This window comes from Molothrus aeneus, chromosome 2 (assembly GCF_037042795.1).
Source record: "Molothrus aeneus isolate 106 chromosome 2, BPBGC_Maene_1.0, whole genome shotgun sequence".
Taxonomy (NCBI): domain Eukaryota; kingdom Metazoa; phylum Chordata; class Aves; order Passeriformes; family Icteridae; genus Molothrus; species Molothrus aeneus.
In genome coordinates this window covers 86584155-86608065 of record NC_089647.1, presented here as the reverse complement: position 1 = coordinate 86608065, position 23911 = coordinate 86584155, and the positions used below count along the sequence as shown (strand labels likewise).

The following is a 23911-nucleotide window of genomic DNA, read 5'->3' as shown; positions in this document are numbered from 1 at the left end:
AAGCTGACAACCACACTCAGGGTAGGCAATATTTGGTGGTCCATAGGAGAGTCCAGGAGGCAAAGACCCAAACATTCCTCTGCTCTGGGCCCTGTATGGGCTAGGGTTTTGTCTGTTACAGTGAAATTATGGCTGGGGGAAGGGAGATGCTTGGGAAGACTTCCAAGACTTGTGTCTTGGAGGAAGTCCCTGTGTTCCAGCTGCCCAGAGCCGCAGATCATGGGAGCCTCAGTACTGCATCCCTGATGCTGACAAGGACATAAATTTTGCTGTGCAGCTGTAGATTCCCAGGAGGAGATGGATTCACAAAATGCCATCTGCTGGTATTGTGGAAACAGTAAAATTTTCTATGCTTTTCTTTTTTAATATGGCCTGAAATAATGAGCCATTTCATAAAATAAATCTTTTTCTCTGCTCTTTATCTCCAAAAGAGAGAAAGGGTGCATTATTTTAAAACAAACTTTTAACTATTGTGCAGCTTTTTCTTTTAGGGTTGTTTCTTCAGGTTTGTTTTGTTTGTTTGTGGGTTTTGCTTGTTTTTGTTTTGTCTTTTGTTTGATTCTTTGCTTGTTTGTTTTTTAATTAAAAAAAATAAACTTGACAGTTCTTATAGTGTAGAATCAAAATGTTAGGAGTTGGAAGGGACCTTAAAGATCGTCTAGTCCCATGGGCTGGGACACTTTTCACTAGGCAATTGGATTGAGTTGCTCAAGGCGTTGCTGAGCATGGTCTTGAACACTGGCATACTTGTATACTGGCATCCAGCAGCTTTCACAAACTCTGTACATCCTCAAGCCCTCTCCTTCCACCTTCTGTGACTTATTATTTTCACCACAGCATTTGCTGTGGCATGGAACAACTCAATATCATGGTGCTCTGTAGAAACCCTGTAGTTATTTAGACTGTGGGTGGGTATACACTTTTTCATCCCACTTCCATGTGAGCCTTGAGTTGGACAAAGAATGAGGTTTCAGTCCATCTGGCTTTGCCCTGATGGTATGCAGACCCTCTTGGGACAGTCCTGCTGATAGCAGGAGGCTGGGAACTAGGGATGCATGGGTTGGGTGTAGAGCCAGCAAGATTTCAGGCTGCACTGCTTGCTCTGTGAGTGAGGTGAGCCTGAATGATGGAGGTGGCTAGGCACCACTCTAGACTAGATGCTATGGCATCTAGTCTAGAGGCTTCCTCTCCCTGTAGAATACTTGTTACACTATAAGTCTCATAAATACTGTTGTCTTTAGCAAAGTTGTTTGATTTGTTGGGTTTTTTTATCCTTTCTCTCAGTTAACTAAACATTCCCTGCCAGTTACTCATTAAGATGGGCCACACCTTTTGCTTGCTGACTGAGTCTCAGGGAACAAGAGGTACTAGCCCTGAATACATGTAGCTTTTCTGGCTTGCCTCCAGGTTGGCTTATTTTCCCTTTGTATTGTGAGACCCTTTGGACTGTGCTTCAGGAGGATCTGCTATTCTTCCCACACTGTTGTGCTCTGCAATGGCTTTTTTTTTTTTTGCTTAAAACTCTTGCAGTGAAGATAAGTTCCTGAAAAAGAGCTGATGAACCTGTTCTCTCTCTGGGTCTGTTGGCACTGAAGAGTGCTGGAAAGCATCAGTGTGGTTAAAATGTGCAGTAGTGAATAGAAGCAGCAAGCTGACTTGCTTTGTCCCCTAATCTCACACTGCTTCCTTTCCCTATGATGTCAGAAATACCCTACCCTGCACACTGCTTTCCTATGGAGGTGCCTAACTCTGCTTGCTGCTTCTACCCACCTCAGCATACCCTGCAGCTGGGTACCCTAGAGCAGTTACAAAGATGGAAATATAGTATTAATTCCTTACTGTTCAAATGCAGCTAAATAATTTTGTATTTGAGCATTTACTAAAAGGAACAAAAAGCTTACTTGAAGATCTTAGGTTAATTGCTTTTCAGTTTCATTTAACTTGAAGTCTTTTTAAAAACTATCAGGTAGAAATGTGGATCCCTGCATGCAGCAGTCTGCCTGTGTAATAGTTAAAAAAAACCACAACAAACCACCATAAAACCACACAAGCAGAAACCAGCACTGAACCCCACCTTGTGAGCTTTTGCAGAGCTCTTTAAGTGTAGTCTCTAGCTGTCACTGTCTGAGAGCAGTTGGAGAAGCATCAGCCAGGGTATGCCATGCTGCAGTTAGTGTATCTGGCGTCAGTCCACGCAACAGCCAAAAAAGGCAGCGCTCCTTGCTGCTTCTTTCCTTCTCATCCGGTGTCCTGGCACTCAAGTTTGTGTGGCTGGACAGTGAACTAGTTGAGGGGAAACTGATCCTCTTCAACCTTTCTCTTTATTTGTTGCTGTTGAATTAACTTCCAGTCAATTGATTCTTTGCTCTGGTTTTCAGTGCAGGGTGCGAGCCTGGTTTGCTGCACAAGCAGTAGCATCAGCCCAAGAGAGGGGAGGAGGTGGGAGGGGGATGTGATCTTGGGCCATCCCTCCTTGTAGGTCCTTGAACTTAAAGAGTGGTGGCACCTGCAGCAGTTGTGCTTGCTCTGTGTGTCCATGCATATGTGCTTGTACCTGGGCTGTGTATGGGTGATGTGTTCTTACTGAGGGTGTGTTTAGGATGCTGGTGCTGAAGTGAGATCCAAACAGTGAAGCCAAAGCAGGCCGAAGAGAGTATGGAGACAGGAGCCCTGTGTGTGAACACGCATAAGGGGATATTTGTTGGAAAAGTTTAGATGTGAGCTAGTTTGGATGTGAAGTTTAAAAGTTACAGAAACATGGTACTGTCTTTCAGCACACCTTGAAGCCTTTTTAAAGATTGTTACCAGTTCTGACAGTTTTAACCAGCTCACGTTTGGGAAAGGATTACTGCACTTAGCTGCCAGCAGCCCCCTTCCAGCCTTCCAGAGGCCTCTCCCAGTACATGAAGGTCACCAGTGACCAAGAGTAAATCTCTCATAAATCTCATCACCTATGATGACATATCTGTTCTAGTGAACAAAAGCAGAACATTATTTGGGATTTAGTGTGTATTTTGCAAGGATGCTGCCACAGCCTGCTGCAGTGTCCTTGCCAAGCTGGGGACGTGGCAGGGAGGTGGAGAATTGACTGGACCATGGGCATGAGGTGATCCCTAGTGGCTTGGGAGCTGCTGGGCAGATGGCTGCCAGTGGCATTGTCCAGGTGTTGTTGGTAATGGGGTTGACACAGTTCAGCACCTTACTAACAGCTTCCATCACAGGCAAGAGCACATTGTCAGTGACACCAAACTGGGAGAGGAAGAAGCGATTCATGTGTTGAAGGGCAGGGCTGTCATCAAACCAACAACCTGGAGTATGAGCTGACCAGCAGTGCCTACTTCTGCAAAGGAAGTACACCTGGGACACAATAACTCTGTGCAACAGGATGGGCTGGACTAGACAGCAGATCTGCAGAAAAGAGCTGAAGGTCCTGGTGGACAGGCTGAACATGGATCAGCCAGTGTTTCTGTGAAATTAACATGTGTTCTAGAGACCTTAAGAAAGGACAGATTAATAATGCTTGGGAACTTTATAATCCATGTGAACTGAATGATTCATGAATTTGTGGAGGCAAGGTGTGTGATCATGAGAGGTTTGCTTGCCCTGGGGAAGGCAAGTGGATATGAAGTGTAAAGACTGCATGCATTTTTGTTATTTAATGGCTTCTGGTAACGTTTTAGCTGAAGGTCTGCTCTGGTGATTTCTTTCTCCATACTGAGAGTAGAAACATTTGCAGCTTTTTTCTTTTTGCTTTCTGAAGTGCCCTGTAAGCAAGATGGGTAAATAAGCAGTGGCATCCTGTTTGTGGATATGAAATATGTCCTGTTAGATAAAACACAGCGATTGCTTCAGAGTGAGAAGAATATATTTTAGGCAGGAAAGAATGAAGGAATTGCCTTTTTTCCATTACAGGAGAGTATAAATGCAGTGGGTGGAAAGCAGTGACTTTTTTTGTTACTGTGGCTGGATATGAGGTTATAGTATTTAACATGTCCTGGTACTTCTTTTAATGAAGTTCCTTGCGACTGTTTTTGTTTTCCAGCTCCTTGCAAGTGTTCATTGATAGCACAGCGGGCAGAGCTCTGTACGCTGATGAAGAACTACCAGCAAGCTCTTCACGACGCGGACATCCTGTGCCGGAGCAAACCCCACTGGCCTGCGGTACGGTGCTTGCCCTTTGTAAAGACCAAAATGAAAACTGCTTCTTCTCGGAGTTCTCTCTGTGTTGGGCATGGTGTTGAAAGAGCATCGTGGCATCAACAGGGCCAAAAACGTCTTAAGTTCTTCAAAGAATAAGTCTGGAAGCTCCTCAGAATCTCCCCGGCTGGTGGGATTTTGGTGGTGGGCAGCTGGTGGTGTGGTTTTGGTCATGGTGCCTATTATCTGTAACAGCTTGTGCTGCAGCTTGGCAGGAGAATCAGTCTATAAGGCTCCATCAGCCCAGGATGGCCCTGCAGGTCCCTCTGGGATGGATGTGTGTCCAGGAAATGGGTGACTATGACAGCCTGCTGGCCAGTGTGTTTTGCTGAGAAGCCACCTGCGCTGTATTTCAGGGATTATTTTCTTTCCCTCTTCAATCCTAAGATTTCATGTCTGTGCTGTCTATCTGTGTCATGGTGTTTCATAGAGGGGTTGGGATTTTTTTCATAACCAAAGCATGTGCTACAAGGAGCAGTGGGCAGTTTGAAGCAAGTATCAGAAATGATGTTAGGAGGGAGAAATGGAAGAAGCACGTGGTGCCCCTCACTACTACTGGTTGCTTGAGGCTGGACTGAGTGTCCAACAGTTCACCCCACCTAGGATTACATCTGCAGTCAGTCTCTCTCCTGTCAGCAGCAAAACTGCAGCACAGGTTTGAGCAGTGGGGAGAGCATAGCGTGGGGAATTGGGGAAGGATTTTAGGCAGAAATTGTCTTCCTGTGGAGACTAAGGAGCCTCCTGCCTGAGCAGGCAGGACTATGCATCTAGTGCTCCATTCCCAGTCAGGGCTAATACAGAGCAGGCAGAGAGGTGCTGTCTGAAACACCAAGTCTCTGGCAAGTTAGGTGATTTTCTCTGAAGGCTATCTGTGCTGTCACCCATTAAAACCTTTCATGTTGCAAGGCAGTTCATAATCTTCCCTTGCATCCAGTTTGCTTCTCTGTCTTGGATAATTTCTCATCAAGTCAGGAATCCCATCTTGGTTGATGCTGGCTGGGTTTCTGTGCAGAGGGAGAAAAATTAATAATGTACATTCAGATATTTTTTTGAAGTGTCTTCTGTTTGCCTGAATCCATGGAAATGTGATGTGTGTCAGTCGTAGGCGGATAAAGGTTTCATTAATCACATCTCTGAAGAAGTAATTGAAAATGAAATTTGTCATCATGGCGTAACCAGCAGTGTCTCAGACATACTTCACTTGTGCTTTCATGTTTGTGAGGACATCAACAGAAGCTGTGCTGACCCAGAATCCATGTTCTCCAGGAGTTCTGGGCATCTGCTTTGTTTTGTGTATTGCAGCATCTCATCCAGTAGCAGAGATTAGCTCAAACATGAGCTGTGTAGTTAAAAAAACCAAACCTAACATAAAATTAAACTTAATTCTGGCAGTAGCTCCTAGGATGCAAGTGTTCACCTACCAGTATCTTTTGGCTTATTGGTAACAGATGTAGTGGCTTGCTGAGTTACTGGTGAAACTCCTTGGTGTGCAGTAGTCATTCGAGCTATAGATAAGTTGGTTCTTTCTCAGTTGCTATGAAAACCAAGACTCTGTAGGGCAGGGAGAGTTTTCCAGTTGTGTTTTTATTTAGAGGCAGACAGAACTGCCCTCCTGTCTGCTACTCATGGTCCTGCTTGCATCTCCCTTTCAGTCTGATGCTTGTCAGGGATATATGAAAATAGGAAAGGGAAAGGTGGCAGTGGTAGTCTCTGAAGTATAGGGGCCTCTGGTTCCTGGGCCTAACTTCTGGGGTTGGATCTTTAGGTACTTTGTGGACAGCCCACCTCAGTCCTCCCTTGCAGGTCAAATAAGGCCATTGCTCTTACAGCCTTGAAGGACAAGTCCAAACAAGCTTGTAGGCTCCCCAGTGCAGTGCAGTAATGCTGGCAGTGATGGCAGGCGTGTAAAAGGTTATATGGAGGCTGTGCAGGCATCCAGGCAAGAAGGTCAGGGTCAGGCCTCACAGTATCTTTTCTTACTGCATTGAGGAAAAGAAAAATGTATCTCTCCTGGAGAGAATTGATGTTTACAGGTCACCAAATGATAATTGGTAAATTCTTGTACAGGTCACCAAATGATAATTGTGTTAATTAACCTGGCCTATGCAGTGCTTGCTGCTTGCTTTTGTCATAAGCTTCCTTCTTCCAATTCCAGTGGGATGGTAAAGATCTTAACAGGTCTCAGCTTGGACAGCAGTATTGAAAGAATGAGGGAGTTACCTGCTGAGGAAGATTGTGTGATACTGGATCTTTCAACATTATTATGAAGCAAGAAAAGTGGATCTGCTCATCTAGGCAGTCTCTTAGATGCATGAAGCTGTGCTTTCAGTACAGCCCAGAGATGTTCACATGGGTCAGGGGTGGACTTGTAGAGCACACTTCTGTCTAATAAGCAAGGGGGAAATGTTTAAATGCACACTTCGTTTCTTTTCATTGAAAAGGAAGTAATTTCTGAAGTCAAATTAGAACTGTAGTTTGATACTTGCAGGTAAGTTCAGAGGTGAAGCATTCCACTCTTGGTACTAGTAACAAGTAAAGTAGGATTTGTTCCCAAGCTGGCTACCGTAGCTGTTGGCCATGGATGTGTTACTCCAGAACACATGGGAGAGGTAGGGTGGGCTAAAATGCTTCAGGTTAAGCATTGATACATTGCCCTAAATTCATGATGGTTTTGGGCCAAATTAGACAGGTGAAAAATTCTCTCTGTCCTAGTAAAACATTCAGGAGAACTGACTCTCATGAAGTCTCTCAGTTGACACTGCCAGTCTGCCCTGTGCCACTGCCTTTTCTTTGCAGATGTCTTACTTTTTAAGTTTGTCCTGGTATGTGAAAGTGTTCTCTGGTGTATCCAAGCACAGTAGGATGTGTAGTAGACTTTGCCCCTGGGGGGAAAAACACCCCTCCTTATTCTCAGCTCTTCTCTCGGGAAATGAGCAACGCCTTTGGCAAGGGATGATGCAGCAGAGGGTTCCTGGGGAATCTTTTTTCACCAGAAGGTACTGAATTTCTTTCAGTCACACATGTCAAAGAGGTTGTTACCTGAAAAGCATCTTGTTCTTCACCTGCAGAATGACTTGGACTTTCAGGTTTGTTTTCAGGTGTATTGCTGCTACTTCAGAAATGATCTCTAGATTTGTACGTTTCCTTTGTGTGAACAGGGCCATTATGTGAAAGCAAAAGCTCTTTCTGGATTGGAAAGGACTGAGGAAGCATTGAAGGAATTTCTTTATTGTGTTGCCTTAAATCCTGAATGGAGCTCAATGAAGAAAGAAGCCCAAAAGGTATAAAATGTATTTACCAACTATTTGGCCATTGTGCTGCTTTTAATCCCACAACCAAGTAAAATTCATGGTATTTCAGGTGATAGTAAACACCCAAAGGATAGTTTGATTCAGGAGGTTATCCAATAAACCTTTTTAGCATCATGCTTTGTGAGGCACCTCTTGGTTTTGGTTGATGCCTCAGCTGGAGGGATTATATATTTGTGAATTCCACTGCGTAGGCTTGAGGCTGCTAATTTTAGGACCCACCAAAAAATGACTTTTATGTGGGAAGTGGCAGAGGATTGAGGAGAGGAAGCTGCGTGCTGCCCTGTGTTGGAAAAATCCTGCAGTCTTTGTAGCATTTTGTTCCTTATGGGAAGTCAGACACATTAAGTGCTAACAGCCCATCATCAGGTTCTCTGGAACCATCCACACAGGCAGCTTTTTATAAAAATGAGATGAGGATTTGGCAAGATGCTTGGTGTGGACTGGTGAGAAGAGGAGCAGGCTTTAAGCTGGGGGTTAAATCTGCTTGAGGATGGAGGAGATGGATGAAGAACACAAGGAATGTTTAAACACATCTTTGTTAACTGGCTTTGATGGGAAAGCATGATCTGAAGAGTTCTGGAGGCAGGGTCAAAATGGAGATGGGTAGGATCAGGAGGAGCATGCAACAAACTGTTGCCCTTGTTGCTGTTGGGGAGCAGGATCCTTTGGTAAGGGAGATGGGCACCAGAAGAGCACCTTGGAATGTGACTGTGGTTGTGGTGGGCACTGCCATCCAGGTTTCCCATGGGCATTGGGGAATGTCTTGGATGTTGCAAGCTTCTTGGCATCTAGAAACAGTGAAGTTTGTGGCTCTGTGTTCACATAAACATAAACATCTATGTTGTAATTATTACCTTTTCTTTTTTTTTTTTTCTCTAATTGACTAGATAATGTGTGAGATGTTTTTCCCAGCCTTTGAAAATGTGCATGATAGTCTAACAGCACCTTTCTCTAGTCGAACATCCCATACAAGATTGAAACCTGCATTTCTGAGTAGCATAAACACACAGTCAGCTGTGGAAGATAACTCTGTTGCTGGGTCCTCAAAGGTAACGCAAAAAGTGTTCAACATAAAAATACCAAAAATAGTCTATGGATCTTTCTGATTTATGTGCCATTGTCTTTGTCTGCACCTGAGTAGGCACTTACTTTAATGATAAGCCTGTTCTCTCCATTGCTGTTGGATCTCTTATTGGGATGTACTTCCTCAAAAAAATAAGAGTGAACCTTTTTCTTCAGAAAACAATGTGATGCCTTCATGTGGGGGTCAGTTGTGTTAGTGGTTTTTTCTACTGAAGATTTTAGTATGACAGGAACATAATTTCCTGAGACAGGAGCTGTAGGGAGAGATATGGCCTTACTTCATGCAATTGGGAAGTGACCTTTGATACAGACCTTTCTCCATTGCTAGGCTCCTTGTGGGAACATTGATCTATTGCTGATAAAATTAATAGATAAAAGCAAACCAAAATTGTCTCATGCTGTATATAACTTCTTCTTTTTCTAGGATACTATGTTCAGGTTAACAAAAACCCCGTCCCAAGAGTCTGATGTATTCAGAAGCACTGATTCTTCTGTTACCCATCATGTTCTGGATCTCTACTTTGATGACAACAAGAAGTCTTTGGGAGCTATTCTCTCCAGTTTACCTGGGGTTGGCTTAAAAAGAAAGCTGTCCAGTGATATGAGGGATTTGCAGAGTTTGGATGTCCCCAATAAGATTCTTAAAAAAGGTTTGTGTTATGGCTTAGAAAAGTGATTTCTCTTGCACATACTGAAAAACTGTAAACTTTTTACTCCTCCCTTTTTATAGGGGTCAATAAAACATTCCCTACAGGAATTGGGGTAATATTTTGTTCTCTGGTGTATCTGTTTCTGCTCTAACAACCTATTTAACTTATTCCGGAGCAGTTTAAGTTCACTGTCTGAAAACTGTATTTTGCTTTCTCAAATGGGCCATTTCCAGTGTAATATGTGTGTAATCCACTTTCACTTAGTCTTCATGTTGGTGGTGCCATTTCCATTTTCTAGGTCTCAGCTATAGCTGAACTTCATTGTCTTTCTATATGATTGAATGATGAAGTAAGCCCAGAAACTAATCTTTAACTGGCATTAGAAGTGGTCACATGCAACTTTACATGAAATATTCCAAGCAAACAAAGAAGCCTTTTCAAGGGTACTAAGCCCCCACCCCCCAGTTTTCTGTTACTTGATAGCTTGCTTACAATTTGCTTCTTGCTTGTTATGCTTCTCAAGCTTCTAACAAAGACCTCCAGAGTGGCTTTAAATGCTGAAGGCAATACTTTACTGAGCAGTGTAATAATTGGTTAACATAGACTTTGAAAATGTTGCTGTGCTGGTGTGAAATTTTTCCCCTAAAGAAAAAAAAAAAAAAACAACCCACACCTCCAGGAGTTTGACTTGTTCCTTGCAAGTCTTCTAGTACAGCTGTCTGTCTTTGACCTCTACAAAAGATACATATATATGGCCAGTTTCTGATCATGTTGCTATGGAGGAAAAAAACCCCTGTACTTGCCTGTGAACTGCAGACTCAGTAAATAGATTGTGAAATCTGACCCACCTGTATCTTCACAGGGAAGGCCAGAGATTGTGTTTTACCCATAAGCACTAATTTCTGGTGTGTTCTAGGTCCCAGTGCCATGTTACTATTTGCAGAATTAACTCAGCCAGGTTCTTGCAATTACTAAATGCTAACATGTGAGATGTAGGTTAAAGATAGCACTGTTTTTCTTTGTAGGCCACACACCACCTATCCTGTCTGTGCTGGAGATAAACCAGATGCTGAGCATAAGTTACTCTTTAACAAAGCATCCTAGTATTTTAACTTAACAGAAAAAACAGGGCTTTTAAATGATGAAGAATTTGGTTAATAAAAACCATGTGGAGGCAGCAGTCACAGCTCTTTTGCAACTCATCACAAAGATGAAAATTGTAAAAGAAGTTCCAGGATTTGCTTGTGTAAATGTCAACAGAAGCTGGAGCTGATAGCTTTTGAGCCTAAATAATGCTGCTGTGAAGTCTGAAGTGCATACCCTTAAAGTGAGTTTAACCCAGAGATATAAACCACCCCCAAAAATCAATCTGGGTAGAATTTTAAGTGAAGTGTTTTGCCTCTCTGTTTGCATATTGTTGAGCTAGTAAAAGCTGTGTTAGCTAATGTAGCTCCAGTAGTCCTTTTAACTTTTAAGCTGTCTGAAATTTGGGATTTCTAGAACAGCCTAGTCTAGAAAAATGTAAGCCTTTTTATATTTGTAAGAAAAAATACCCCTGCTGAGAAATCTATAATAAGCAGTGATGAAATATTTTGACTGTGTGTAAACAAATTAAATTCTGGACCTAATGTACTTAAAAACATCTGGCCTGGCTGATGTGAGGGTGGTGGTGGAAAGCAATAGCAGAATATTTTAAAAACTAGCCTAGAAAAACCCACAAAACAATCATTTTTGGAGAAGCAAATAATGGGTATTCAGCTCTAAAGTGTATTCTCTGGCCACAGACGTCATCCTCTGCTCTCCAAAAGATCTCCTGCCAAAAAATTTAAAACTTAGATGGGAGGTATGTTTGTTAGAAACAAAACTTCAGAAAAGAAAAGACACAAATCAGGTTTTTTATGGAAGAGTTAACAGTGCAAAGAGCATTGGAAAATGCAGTCATGCTTTTGACTTTACTAAGATAATCTTCTTGACTACTTAGATGGAGATGTTTTACCTGAAAACACCACTGACACTTCAAATGAAATACCGACAACTCTGGTGGATGCGTCGGACTTTGAGTGTTCCCTCTGCATGAGGTATGACTGTGTTGACCTGGCGTTAACATAACAAAGCCTCTCTAGCTTCTGAAAAAAGTTACCATGGTGTAAGAAGAGAAACCTGCCAGAGAATGTCAAAGTCATTATTCTGTTCCTTTTTGCTGAACCTTACATCTGGTGGATCTTTACAGATGTGTTTTTTTTCCATTATGTATGCAGTTCTCCATTGTTTACCACTTGTAAAAAGGAAAACCTTTTTTGTATCGTTGGGTAATGCCTGTCACCTGTGCTTTATACAAAAGCAGGAAAGAAAGAGTTAGGACTCTTTCCTCTCCACACATTGGGAATTGTTTTTGTTGCCAGCTTAGCTTTCTGTTCGATGTTTTCATGTTAAGGTTGTTCTTCGAACCTGTTACCACACCCTGTGGACACACCTTTTGCCTCAAATGCCTTGAGCGTTGCCTTGACCATAATCCACTCTGCCCACTCTGCAAGGAAAAGCTGTCAGAAGTAAGTATGTCCTTGCCCCAATTGAACTGCACAAACTTCTGTTCTTCTGAAAACATCTATGTGGAGATTTTCTATGCTCTACTTGTGAGTTGCATCCAAAGCAGTGTGGCCAGCAGGGTGGGGGACGGGATCTGTCCTTCTACTCCTCTCTGGTGAGACCCACCTGGAATGTTGCACCCAGCTCTGGGTCCCCAGCACAGGGGTGCAGCAAGTCCAGAGAAGGGCCATGAATATGGTCTGGGGCTGGAGCACCTCTCCTGTGAAGAAAGGCTGAGAGTTGTGGTTGTTCAGCCTGGTAAGGAGAAGGCTCTGGGAAGACCTGCTCTTGGCCTTACAGTACCTCAAGAGGGTTTATAAAAAGATAGGAACAGGCATTTTAGTAGAGGGCCAATGCTTTTAAAGTGAAAGAGAGTTGATTTAAAGAGATTAGATGTAAGTAAGAAATTTTTTACCAGGAGGATGATGAAACACTGGAAGAGGTTGCCCAGGGAGTTGGCAGATTGTCCATTGCTGGAAACATTACAGGTCACGTTGGATGGGGGGCTCTGAGCAATCTGATCCGTTTGAAAGTGTCCCTGCTCACTGAAGGAGTTGGATTAGATGACATTTAAAGAACCTTTCCAACCCAAACTTCTATGATTCCTTGAAAACAGAACAAGACAGTACCGACAACATCAAGCTGTGCACAGACCTCATTTACTCAAGGGTGTATTTGGCATTCATTGGAATACAGGTGGTTTAGCTGGTTCTTAAAAAAATGGAGGCTTCTGGTATCACATCAGGCTCATGCCTGGGGAACCCTTCCATAGCCATGTTCATACCAAATTTCCAGTTTGTGTGGAAACTGGTACATGAGGAATGGTTGCCCCTTGGTCAACACTTACTAGCAGCAGACATAAGGTATCCCATACATAGTGCTTCTTGCCAGTAAGCTGACAGCTGTAGATGAAAAAGATGCTTGTATCTTTGCAAAAGTGAGGATGGACTGCCTTTTCTTCCTGCTAGTACAACTTTTCCAAAAAAAGGGGATGGGGTTAAAAGGACAGTGGCGTGAACCACATAGGCTGAAGTGGAAGCTTTGGTGCCTGGAAGCTTAAAAGGGTAAGGAATCTGTACAGTCCTAGCTAATGTGCACTTGGGCCTCAGGGAAGAATGGGCTTGGGAGGAAGAGATGTTACTTGTTTTCTTGTTACCAGACTTAAGAGTTGACTGTTCCTCGTAGTTTCTGGCAAGCAGAACTTACAAGAAGACCGTCCTTACAGAAGAGCTGATCGTCCGTTACTTGCCAGAGGAATTATCTGAAAGGAAGAAGGTTTATGATGAAGAAATGAAGGAATTGTCAAAGTAGGCTCTCTTTATACTACTGACAGCTGTTACAAAAATGTATTCTTCAGTCTAAATTACTGAAGAAGATTAATTTGCTTATGAAAATGCACCAAAGGAATGAATTTGTAAATGAACCCGCCAGATGTTTTGTATTTTTGATGTGTATAATGCAGATAAACAAGTTACAATGTGCTTGGATGGTGGAGAGGCAAAACAATATTCTTAAAATAAAGATAATTGCTCTTTCCTATGAAACAACATATAACTTTAGAAGTCACAGTGGGGGTTTTCTGGGAGTAGAATTCAAATTATCAATGGGTTATACTTCAGGTCAGGAAAAGTTCAAGGATCCAGTTTTGTCAGTGACTTGCGGATGTTGTGCTATAACTCAGCTAAAAAGTAAAACAAAACATGCAGTTAATCCTGAAAAAAATTAAGTGGATTAATGGCTTTGAAATCAAAGGGGTTTACTGAGTTTGGGGATTCTCTGCCATCTTGCTTTGAACATGACTGGGTCCTAAGTACTTTATTACTGTGAAAAGTTGTCACCAAAATCTTGCCATGTGTATAAGATGTATCACTGTGCATGTTTTTGGGAAATTGGCTATTTCTTGACTTTTTTCCTTTATGGAAGTAGGTTAGAGGGATTGTTTACTTAATGTATTAAGGAAAAGAGTCCTGAAATATTGTTTGTCTTGTGAAAATGGCAAACCTCAAAGAGATAGGCATTTACAAAAATTGAGTCTAAGGAAGCCATTTGTCTTCTCTTAAGGATATATGCTGAATATAGCAGCATCCAGAAAAGTGATTTTTTTTTTAACAATTTTCTTACAGTTTGAATAAAGATGTTCCCATCTTCGTATGTACCATGGCCTTTCCTACCATCCCTTGTCCACTCCATGTCTTTGAACCTCGCTATCGCCTAATGATAAGAAGATGCATGGAAACTGGTACCAAGCAGTTTGGCATGTGCTTAGCTGATGAATTAAAAGGGTAAGGAGATGAGCTGAGAATGTCCTGTTGTTGCAGAGGCTGCTGTGAGCTAATGGAATACTGCAGCACAGTATACTTGTCTCCCCAAACCACTGTGGTTCCTTCCAGTCCTGTATGAACCAATATTAAAGTTGCTTGCTTCTTAGTTTTGAACTTTAAACATTCCTTTTTACACAAAGAAGTAATTTTATTACTCTCCTGTTGGTTAATAGCAAGAATGCAACTCATCCTGTTACTACAGGCTCCAAAAATAGCATTTAATTGGCTGCGTGTTTGGAAAGCTTGCTGGCCTGTTTGTTCCAGTGAAAACTGACTGTCTGGGTAAGGTTCCCCCTCTGTCTACTCAGTTTAAAAAAAGGCAAAACAAAAATAAGACAAAACATTCAGACCTCCCATAGCTTTCTTGAAAGAGTGGTATCATTTTAATGAGACAAAGTATACACTTGGCTGAGAAGTTTGTTTTGCTGCTGGATGTTGAATTTGAATGTTTGTCTTTACTGCTGTGTTGCAATGTCTAAACTATCTGCAGTGAGTGGGTTACATTGTCTTTCTATATGATCATACCTTTCATTCATTTTTGTGAATTCTGACACTGATGTGTTCTAGCTCCCTATGAAGAGACTGACTAGATTGAAGGTCCCTTACAAAACAAAACTATCCTCTGATTTTACTAAAGCCTTCAAGTTTAAATGTTTACAGATAATGGGGTTTTGAGACCGTGCTCATGGGAGAAGCATGAGGTGATCTTGAGAGGTTTGCCTTATGAGATGCAATAGTTGCTGACTTCAGAAGCTACATTGGCAGGCTGTAGAATGGATCATGAACATGGGAATTTTTAAGAACACATTAGACAGGCATCCTCAGGAACAGCATTTTTGTATGTGATCATCACTGGAGCTGAGAAGGGGTCAGTCATTACTGAGGCGTGGCAGCCTTTCCTTGTCCACTCCATGCTTCTTGGGGGGAGGGAAATTTTATTTTTCTCCCAGACTGGACAGTAAGGTAGCTGTAAGAGTACAGGAGATGCTGCAGCTTCCAGTTAGCCATGGCTGTGCTGCAATGCCATTTGGCATGCTCTCAGTACTGCACTCAGTGGAGTTCAGACTCCAGCAGCAGCTGATGTTCCACAGGCCCTTTCAGGTCTATTACCAATTTCCTGGAAGCGAATACTTGGGAGAGTGAGGACAGAATTACCCTAGGACTTTGGTGATAACTCTCCTTACATCCCCGCAGGCTTGTGGAAGAGCCAAATTTATTTGGAATCAGGTATAATAATACAGAGAGCCATGGCATTACAATCCCCAAAACACAATAATTGGTTTGTTAAATAGCATCATGAAGGGTATTTTAAAATGAACAGTATGGTTAGATTTCTAAGTCATGTCTGTTTTGAGTTACTGAAATAATTAAACTTTTTGAGCATGATGACTTAAATAAACCACTGAAGTGCAGGAAACCTTAATCTGCAGACACCTGCCAGGCTGTTCCAGCTTCTTACACAAGTAAAGAAGTTCTTCTGTTTATTCAAAATTGCGAAATCAACTTGGGAATACAAGAAGCGGGGAAACTTGTTTTGCCTCATCTGCTGAGACATGAATACATACCTCCCTTTAAAAACACAGTGACAGAGCATGTTTAGTTCATTACCTTCCTCTGGTTTACGTCTCCATTTTAACTTATAATTGGTAAAAGAATATAAGCTCTTAATGTTGTCAGCACATTTTATGCCTGTCTCCAGGTGCTTTCTTGTCTCTCTGATTCAGGTCCCCGTCTACCCAAAAGTAACTCCTCTAAGGACAAAAAAGACAAAATCATCACTTCTGTATTAATTTCAAAATCCAGTATGAATGTCACTAAAATCCTTAATTAAAAACAATAGTTATGTAGCTGTTTAAATAGTGTATAGTGTAATATTGCTGTAACAAACTAACAGACTTGCTTTTATTAATCAGTTCTGTTGGTAGAGCACCAGGACTTAGCTGTGTGCAGCTCTGCTCCTCCTGCTCTTCCTGATTTTTTCCTGTACACTGGCTGGGAGAGAACAGTTGTTCCCCACCCCTCCCAAACCCATGATTTCTGATAGACCAGAAACAGGAGTCATTTCTTCATCACTCCATTGTAAGAAATGACCAAGCCCTAGTAAAACAAGCATTTCCATGATGAAGAATTTATCAGACCCTGTGGTTTGGTATCTTGAGATTGAGACTACATACACTGCTTTCTCCTGCTTAACAGTAGGCTGAGTTGTAGATGTGCAAATGTATTGTGGTGAAGAGTCATTGTGCAATCAGCCTCTCTAGTGAAATCACTGCACCACAAAGGTAGAGTTAGGTAAGCTTGATAAAGTAAAAGTTAATTTCGTGCCTGTTTCCAGGGTGTGATTAAAACACACTACTACTTTAAATATAGTGGATGGAAAAGTGTTTTTTGAAGAGGGTATTTTGAGTTTGATTTGCCTTTTTTTTTAAAGGAAACAAATGCAAGAAAAGACTTGTTATATGGAAAACTTTTTTCTTCTAAAGCCTGTAGTCTTCTGCTTACACCTTGGAGTAGGGGGATAGCCCTCACAGCCATGCATTTGTTCCTCACTTTCTGTACTTTCCTCACGGTATCTTTACCCATCTTGTTTTCTTTGCAAACCAGATGAATTTGCCACCAGCAGCTGGAAATTCCCAGCATGAAACATGCTTCATTTAGTTTCCTGTCCCTTTCCAGCCCTCTCACCCCATAAACCTGCCCTGAAAATGCTGCTGCCCAGGTCCTCTGAGGGAAGGCAGAAAGGGTGGGGGTTGTGTGGCTTATGTGAATAAGCAGAAATGTATTGTCACCAAAGCAGAATCCTCTTTCAACTAAGAAATGGTGAATTAGGCCCAGTATTTGTCCTGATGTCTATAAACACTTGTTGATGACTTCCACTTTTATGCCCTTCTGTCATTTCAGATTTGCAGATCATGGCTGTATATTAGAGATCAGGGACGTAAAGTTTTTTCCTGATGGACGCTCAGTTGTTGATACAGTTGGTGTCCGTCGTTTTAGGGTCTTAAGCCATGGCCAGCGAGATGGATATAACACAGCAAACATCGAGTATCTTGAAGATAAAAAGGTGATCTATGGTGCAAAGTTATTCATACCCATGTATTGCTGGATTCACTTAAATAGCCTTTCCTTGTTGCATTTCAAGCTAGCTGTGCATTATTTTTAAGCCAATATCATTACAAATTCACTAAAGCTCTGTTTTAAAAACCGTGGAACAAACTTTGTATCTTCTTTCCCTTTCTTCCTTTCTTCCCTTATAATTATCTCTGCTTAAAGTGTTACACTCTTTTCATGGATCTCAAAGTAGCTTCTAGGATGCTGAGGTCATGGTGTGTAGGTGAGGTCAGAGTAACATTTTAAAACTGGTACAGAATTTAAAGCCTTCTAAAAGCACATGCTCCCGTTGGTAGAGAACTGAGTGTTCTCTTGCACTGAACAGACAGTTGGCACACTTCATATGTCCTCCAAGTTCTCATTTACAGAACAGGTCCTCAGATAAATGTGGGAATCTGCTCTTAAAATGAGTTCTTAGGGACACGTAGTTAACCATGCCCTGTACAAGCATCCATTAGAGCTGACTGAGAACAGAAATGCAGAGAGGAAAGTAGATTTTAAAAACAAGTCCTCTTAGCAAAGCTGCATCAAGACAGGTGTTTGTGATGGGTGTTGACCAAAAGTTGAATTTTTGGCCATGCTTTCTGGATCATCTTTAGGCTGTGTCTATAAAACCTTGGTAGCTGTTAACATGGAGCTTAGCAGTAATCTCCTGCTGATGCATGAAGTCAGTTCTGTCATACAGCTCTAGAGTACTCTCACAGTTGAAGTGAAAGTCTGTAAAGCCTTAGCAGTGCTTTTCTAACCTGAGTAGGGTGATGCAGTTGTTTGCCAGGACAGGAAAGGTTGAGCTCATGGAGATGCCTCTGCCTGTGAAAGGCTGGAATAGGCAATCTGTTCAGAGTGAGGGTTGTGCTCTGTTTAAATCCCTAGTGAAGAGTAGTGGAACTCAGGTATACAGGCATTGTTTATAGATGGTGCCAGAGATCCACCTCTTCATAATTAGAGTGAGATTCACCTTGTCTCACAGTGGAGACTGGTGTCTGTTCAATGCCCTACATCCACATGTCTGATGGTCAAAAATCTCAGTCCAAAGCTACCTGTTTTATATGCTCTTAGATACTTATCTTAAGATGAGATTAATTGTTCTCTAGAACTGCTTCTCCTTGATTGTGAAGGGCATCTAGAGCAGGTGGATCAGATGTGTACCTGAGTGGGTAGCATAGGTGAAATCACATGTGATGTGCACATGTTAAAGGGAAAAAAAAAAAAACCCAAAAAATCCAGAATCAAAACCCCCAAAAACCCCCACAAATCAGCAATTTGTAGTGGTTTTTGCTTATGCCTTTTTTTTTTTTTCCCTAATAGCTAATAGTAGGCCTGTGCAACTAAAACACTCTGCTTCAATAAGGGTGTTTCTTCATGATTGTTTCTGATATTGGGAAAGCATCACTTTCCCTGCTTCCTGCCTGCTCAGGTGTCTACCCTCCTCCTTCTCCTTGGCTGTCCTACCATGGCCTTACCACTTCTATAATATAGTGCTGGTCTCTTAAGTGCTGTAGCCCCCCCGTCTCTGTGCTCAGTGGCAGTAGTGTTTGTTTTGTTTTGCCAGATGATGTACCACTGTCCAGAGGTCATTCTGTGACAGGGACTTGAGGTTGTGGGTTTGAGATTATAAATATGTCCCAGGATTAGAGAGCATATTCTTCTATTATGCCAGCATTTAGGAATGGATACTAGTGAGGCAGTTACTGCTCCAAGAAATATCACTTCAGGACACCTAGGGGAGGGTAAAAAGACTCCAGCATCACAGGTTTGAAATCTGAGACTTAGGCACAGTTGGTTTACATAAGGACATTTGAACAGCTGTAGTCACTGCATTATTTTGCTTCGTTTGCTTCTGGGGAAGCACGTGGACTCCACGGTATCAAACCTGTTTTGTTCCATCTCCCTTCTTTTAACAATAAGGTTGAAGGACCAGAATATGAAGAACTTGTCCGCCTTCATGATTCAGTCTATGATCAAGCTGTTGCCTGGTTCACTTCACTTAAAGACAATATGAAAGTGCAAATTCTCAATCATTTTGGATCTATGCCAGGAAAAGAACCAGAGCCACAGGTAATAAAACCTGCCTACTTATGCAGCCTTACTGTAGACAGAATTTTAATACTAGACTCTTTTCTGACAGATTGTTGCTGTGGTTTATGCATTCTAGACTCTTATTTACTCAATTTTGGTCTGTTGGCATGAAGCATGGTAAACAATATACCTGTGTAATTTGGTAGCTGAAGAGATAAATCTTAATGGTGTATACAGATAAAGAGAACACCTGCAATTAAGTGTTCTCTTGTTGCTTGTTTTGTGGTGACTTTCTTAGCAAATAGAAGGTGAGAAGGAGGGTGATGTTCTTTGTGGAGCTGGGCTGGTGAATACATAACTGCATGTTTTTCCATCCTTTTGCAGAGCAACCCCAGTGGTCCTGCCTGGTACTGGTGGCTCTTGGCAGTGTTGCCTCTGGAAAACAGAGCTCAGCTGGCTATACTGGCTATGACCTCCCTGAAGGATCGTCTCATCGCCATCCGGCGCGTATTGATATTTGTGACTCGCAAAAGACCCAGATAACATGGACTTGTGTTGTGAGTGGGCACCAAAAACACCTCATGACAGGTTGTTCTGGGGGAGGGCAAAAGGGGAGGGGTTGTTTTTTGTATTTTTTAAAGATTCCTTCAAGAAGGAACAGCCCTTTCTGACTGCGTCCTGCATCCATCGATTGCATCGGTTTGTTACCTGGGTATTCACCAAACCTTGCACACTCTCCTGTTGTCCTGGTGAAAATGGAGCCTCTGCAGAACCGTGCTACATTTAGAATGTAGCTGATGGATGTGGATAATTGCTTCAAAGTACTTTGATAGAATTGATGTTTCTAGCCAAGAGAGTTAAGTACTAGAGTAGTGCCATTGGCCTGCATGTGATCTGAATTTTCACTCAGTAGGAAGAGGAAACTGGACAGTGGATTGAAGAGGTGTTTCCTAGACTTTCTTGAAGGTAGTGAACAGAAGAGGAGTTATGCTGCCCAGCAGAAGTATGCACAAGGACTATAACCAACAGTACTCTCTGTTAGTGAATTGAAAGGCAGTCTGTCATACACCCACATCTCCGACTCTCTCTCTCTCTTCAGCAAATAACAGTTTGAGGGAAAAAACAGGTTAAGCCGTTTGTAGTCAAGGCATCTGAGGATGTTTATCTGAAAGAATAATAGCTACTGAATAAGCACACTATTTGGTAGCCTTAGGTAATCCCTCCTTTGTGATTTACATGTTGTAGCAGAATAAGTATATACAAAATGTTTGGAAATACATACTTAGGTTTCTTTGAAGAGAAAACCCAAAGTAATCCTAGCCAGTCTTACTGCTAAATTCAAACCTAGTCACTCACTAAAGTATAATAAACACTGCTGTGAAATAATGATTTCACCCCAAGTACGAGGGAGGCATGCTGCAGTTTACTCTGAACACCTGCTCTGCCAGTGGAACCAGCGATGATGAAAAGTGGGGAGCTTTCCATCTCTCTCCTTCCTGCAGTGTCATGCTGACCTCCTGTTACATTGGGGTGGTCTCTACTGAACGTGTTTCAAACCGAAAGTATTGTAGTTTAGTACCAGTTGCTGTATGTGATGGAAATCAGCCCACAGTGACACCATGAAAGGAGTCACAAACCGAACCTATAAAGGCACGTCTCAATGCAAGCTTCAGTCAGGTGTTAAACTTCATTTGTCTCTTTGATTATTTTTTTATGTATTGTTTTGTTAATATCTAACTTTGATAGCTGTTAAATTGATCGCTTGTCAGTCAAATGATCAACATATGCTCAACTGCCAATGAAATAACTCAGTGTTACCAATTCAATTGGCATAGTTTCGTATAAGTAGAACTGATACTACCAATGGGGAAAAAAAGTTGACTTGAATCTCCATGTGCTGCAAGCATAGCAAGACCAATGTAAAGACTTGTTCATGTGCAGAAGTCTGGTAAGAAGAAATGGCTGCTTACCTAAATGGTCAAAGTGCCTGGTTTCTTTTTTAGTTCTTTTCTCCTTATTTGTCAATGAAGAGGTATTTAAACTTTTTTTTTTCCACTTTGTACATGAATTCTGGAAGAAAACTGCATTAAAATGCAGTGATTGGGATATATTACCTGCTCTCTTTGGGTATTGTAGTTATAACCTCTGTGGTCTGGGAAACAAAAATTCCGTTTTTTTTCCTTTCAGCAAATGGCTACCACAAATGGTTTCTGTAACATACCCTGAATGTACTGTAACTGCCTCTACCTTGAACACGCCTTTTCTATTTAAGTGGTTTGTAAGTGTATTCTCTGAATTGTGAAGTGCATAATGTACAACCAATGATGTCATAACCTCTACAGTAGCCTTCTGCAAGTTCTGCTGCCACCACCAAAATACTCAAAATTCAAGTTGAATGCATTTCCTCCAGGATTTGAAGATGATGAAGAGGAATTCACTGAAGTATAAGGAATTGTTGTATTTGTGGGGAGGAAATGTCAGAAGTCAGTAGGTCTTCAGCCGACTGTCAGCTGAGCTACTGAAGGGTGATTTCACAAACTAATTCTTGGACCAGAAGATGGACTGTATTTGATCTCGCAATCCTTTCTGTTTAGCTTCCTGTTCTTCCCATTCCTTTCCATGCTGTGTATTTCTTCAAGACTCATTAATCTTGCTTGTTTGTGTGTCTGGCCTAGTTTTGAGTGTTACTAGTTTAGCTGGAAGAGGATGCTGATGGTATTTGTATATTGCTGGTCCCTGATCTTATATGTGCTTAATTTTACAGATAGGAGTGCATTTAAGAAAAAAAAAAATCAAGGTGCTAGTTAGTGTCTTCTTGGCTTTGCCTAAGTAAATGTTAATGTTAATATTCTTCTCTGCAAAAGTGATTTTTTCAAGATATCTACTTTTGAGGTACTTCTGACAGAAAACCCTATGAAATGAGAGGTTGTTTACTGCTGTTCTTTAATGTGTAAAGACATTCTACATGGGAAATGACATTACTGTGTTCATGAAGGCCTGCATAGTTAATAGAGTGATTGTTATTGAAAAGAAAGCTGAACTGTAGAGGGATTTTTTTTTAGTCAAGGTTTAAAGCAGTTTGTGAATATTTCAGTGGCTGATGTTTTGGATAAAGGATAACAACAAAGGAATTGTCTGTGTATGGATGCAAATAATAATATTAGCAGCCCAAAGCTGACATTTCTTCCAAAACATTGAATGCTGATCAAATAGCAAAGCTTTAATAAATAGATAAAATCACCACTGCCCTGTGGTACTTGCTTTTTAAAGGGAAGTACCAGTTTCATTTTTACCAAATCACCTCTGCCATATAATATCTGCAGCATCCAGTAGTACCTCATGGGAAAAGCTGTCTCGTTGCTCTCTAGAGGAAAATGTCCACGTTACAGCCAGTCTGTGCTTAGGTGTAACTTGTTGCCAAGGTACATGTGGAAGCATTGGAGCTGAGCTCCTGGAAGAGATAGACAGGATTTGTTGCCTTTCTAGCTCATTACACTTTTCTTGCTTGCTGTCCAAGCAAGGATGCTGGGATATATGATGAGTCTTTTCACTGTGGTGAATGTGGCCCTTCTTTATACATCGTAAAGAGGCCAAAAAGAAAAAAAAAAAAATCCCTCTACCTCTACACCTGTTGTTCACCTGTAAAATTTCAAGCTACAAAATTATATATATATATATATATTTTAACCTTTTTTGTCTTTCAGAAGCATACTAATTGTTTGCCACTGAGGCCTTTTATCTACTGTATTTTAATATGTTCATTTGATAGTCATCGAGATCTCTTTGTACTTCTAACCTGTAGAACTTGTCATGTTTCTTACTGCTCCTTTTTCCTTCTTCTCCAGTCCACTTTTAAATTGATAAATAGAAAGCTGTACACTCTATTCCTGTTACATTTTACACTAGTGGAACTGGTATTTTGGTAGCGCCTTAATTTTGCAGTTGTGAAATGATTGTATCAACTCTTATCTGGGGCTTCTGACCAGATGTAAATGAGTATGTTTAATGTAGATAAACTTGAAACCATTTTTTACTGTTTTAAAGCTAGAAATGAAATGGAGTGTGTACATATGTATAAATATAAATTATTAATCTGCACCTTTTTGTATCTAGTAAATACAGGAGAAGTTCATGTTCTAACCACATTTGGCACTTCTTGTTGCATAAACAAAGCCAAAACTTTTTTTAAAAATTGCAGTGTTCATTTCATGTGTATTTGCAATATTCATGGGAAATGTGTTTAATTTATGTGATATTTGGAATAAACCAGGTTGAATTTATGCGAGTGTAAGTTCATGGGGAAAGCTTTATCACTATGAGGACCGAGAGCTAGAGCAGAGGTGAACACGGTCTGAACGAAACAAGCCACTGATGTGCTGCTGTCAGAAGAGGGGTGGTAGTTTGGTTTTCCTGACAGGAGCCCAAGGGCTGACAGTTGGTCTGATGAGGCTTTAGGAAGCAGATGGCATCCCAGAAGCAGTGGTTAGATGTTGGGGTTCATGAGTTGCATGGCAATTGTTTTAGCCCCTGTGCAAGGAAGTGGGGAGGCTGCAGAGGCTGTGGCACAGTGGGGTTTGCTGGGCACACAGGGCAGACTGTGGCACTGGGTGGGAATATGAGGGGTGGATTTGAA

At 41.5% G+C, this 23911-nt stretch overlaps 1 protein-coding gene across 1 annotated transcript in view; it reads left to right on the top strand.

Moving 5' to 3' along the window:
- Positions 1-23558, top strand: part of LONRF2 (LON peptidase N-terminal domain and ring finger 2) — a 33966-nt gene extending 10408 nt beyond the window's left edge. The window contains exons 2-12 of the mRNA XM_066545235.1: positions 4043-4161; positions 7356-7478; positions 8396-8557; positions 9016-9241; positions 11223-11319; positions 11676-11790; positions 13013-13134; positions 13951-14109; positions 17050-17212; positions 19168-19317; positions 19663-23558. Of these exons, the coding sequence (XP_066401332.1) occupies positions 4043-4161; positions 7356-7478; positions 8396-8557; positions 9016-9241; positions 11223-11319; positions 11676-11790; positions 13013-13134; positions 13951-14109; positions 17050-17212; positions 19168-19317; positions 19663-19821 (1595 nt within the window). The 3' untranslated portion in view covers positions 19822-23558. The remainder of the gene's footprint in view (positions 1-4042; positions 4162-7355; positions 7479-8395; positions 8558-9015; positions 9242-11222; positions 11320-11675; positions 11791-13012; positions 13135-13950; positions 14110-17049; positions 17213-19167; positions 19318-19662) is intronic.
- The last annotated feature ends 353 nt before the right edge of the window (positions 23559-23911 follow it).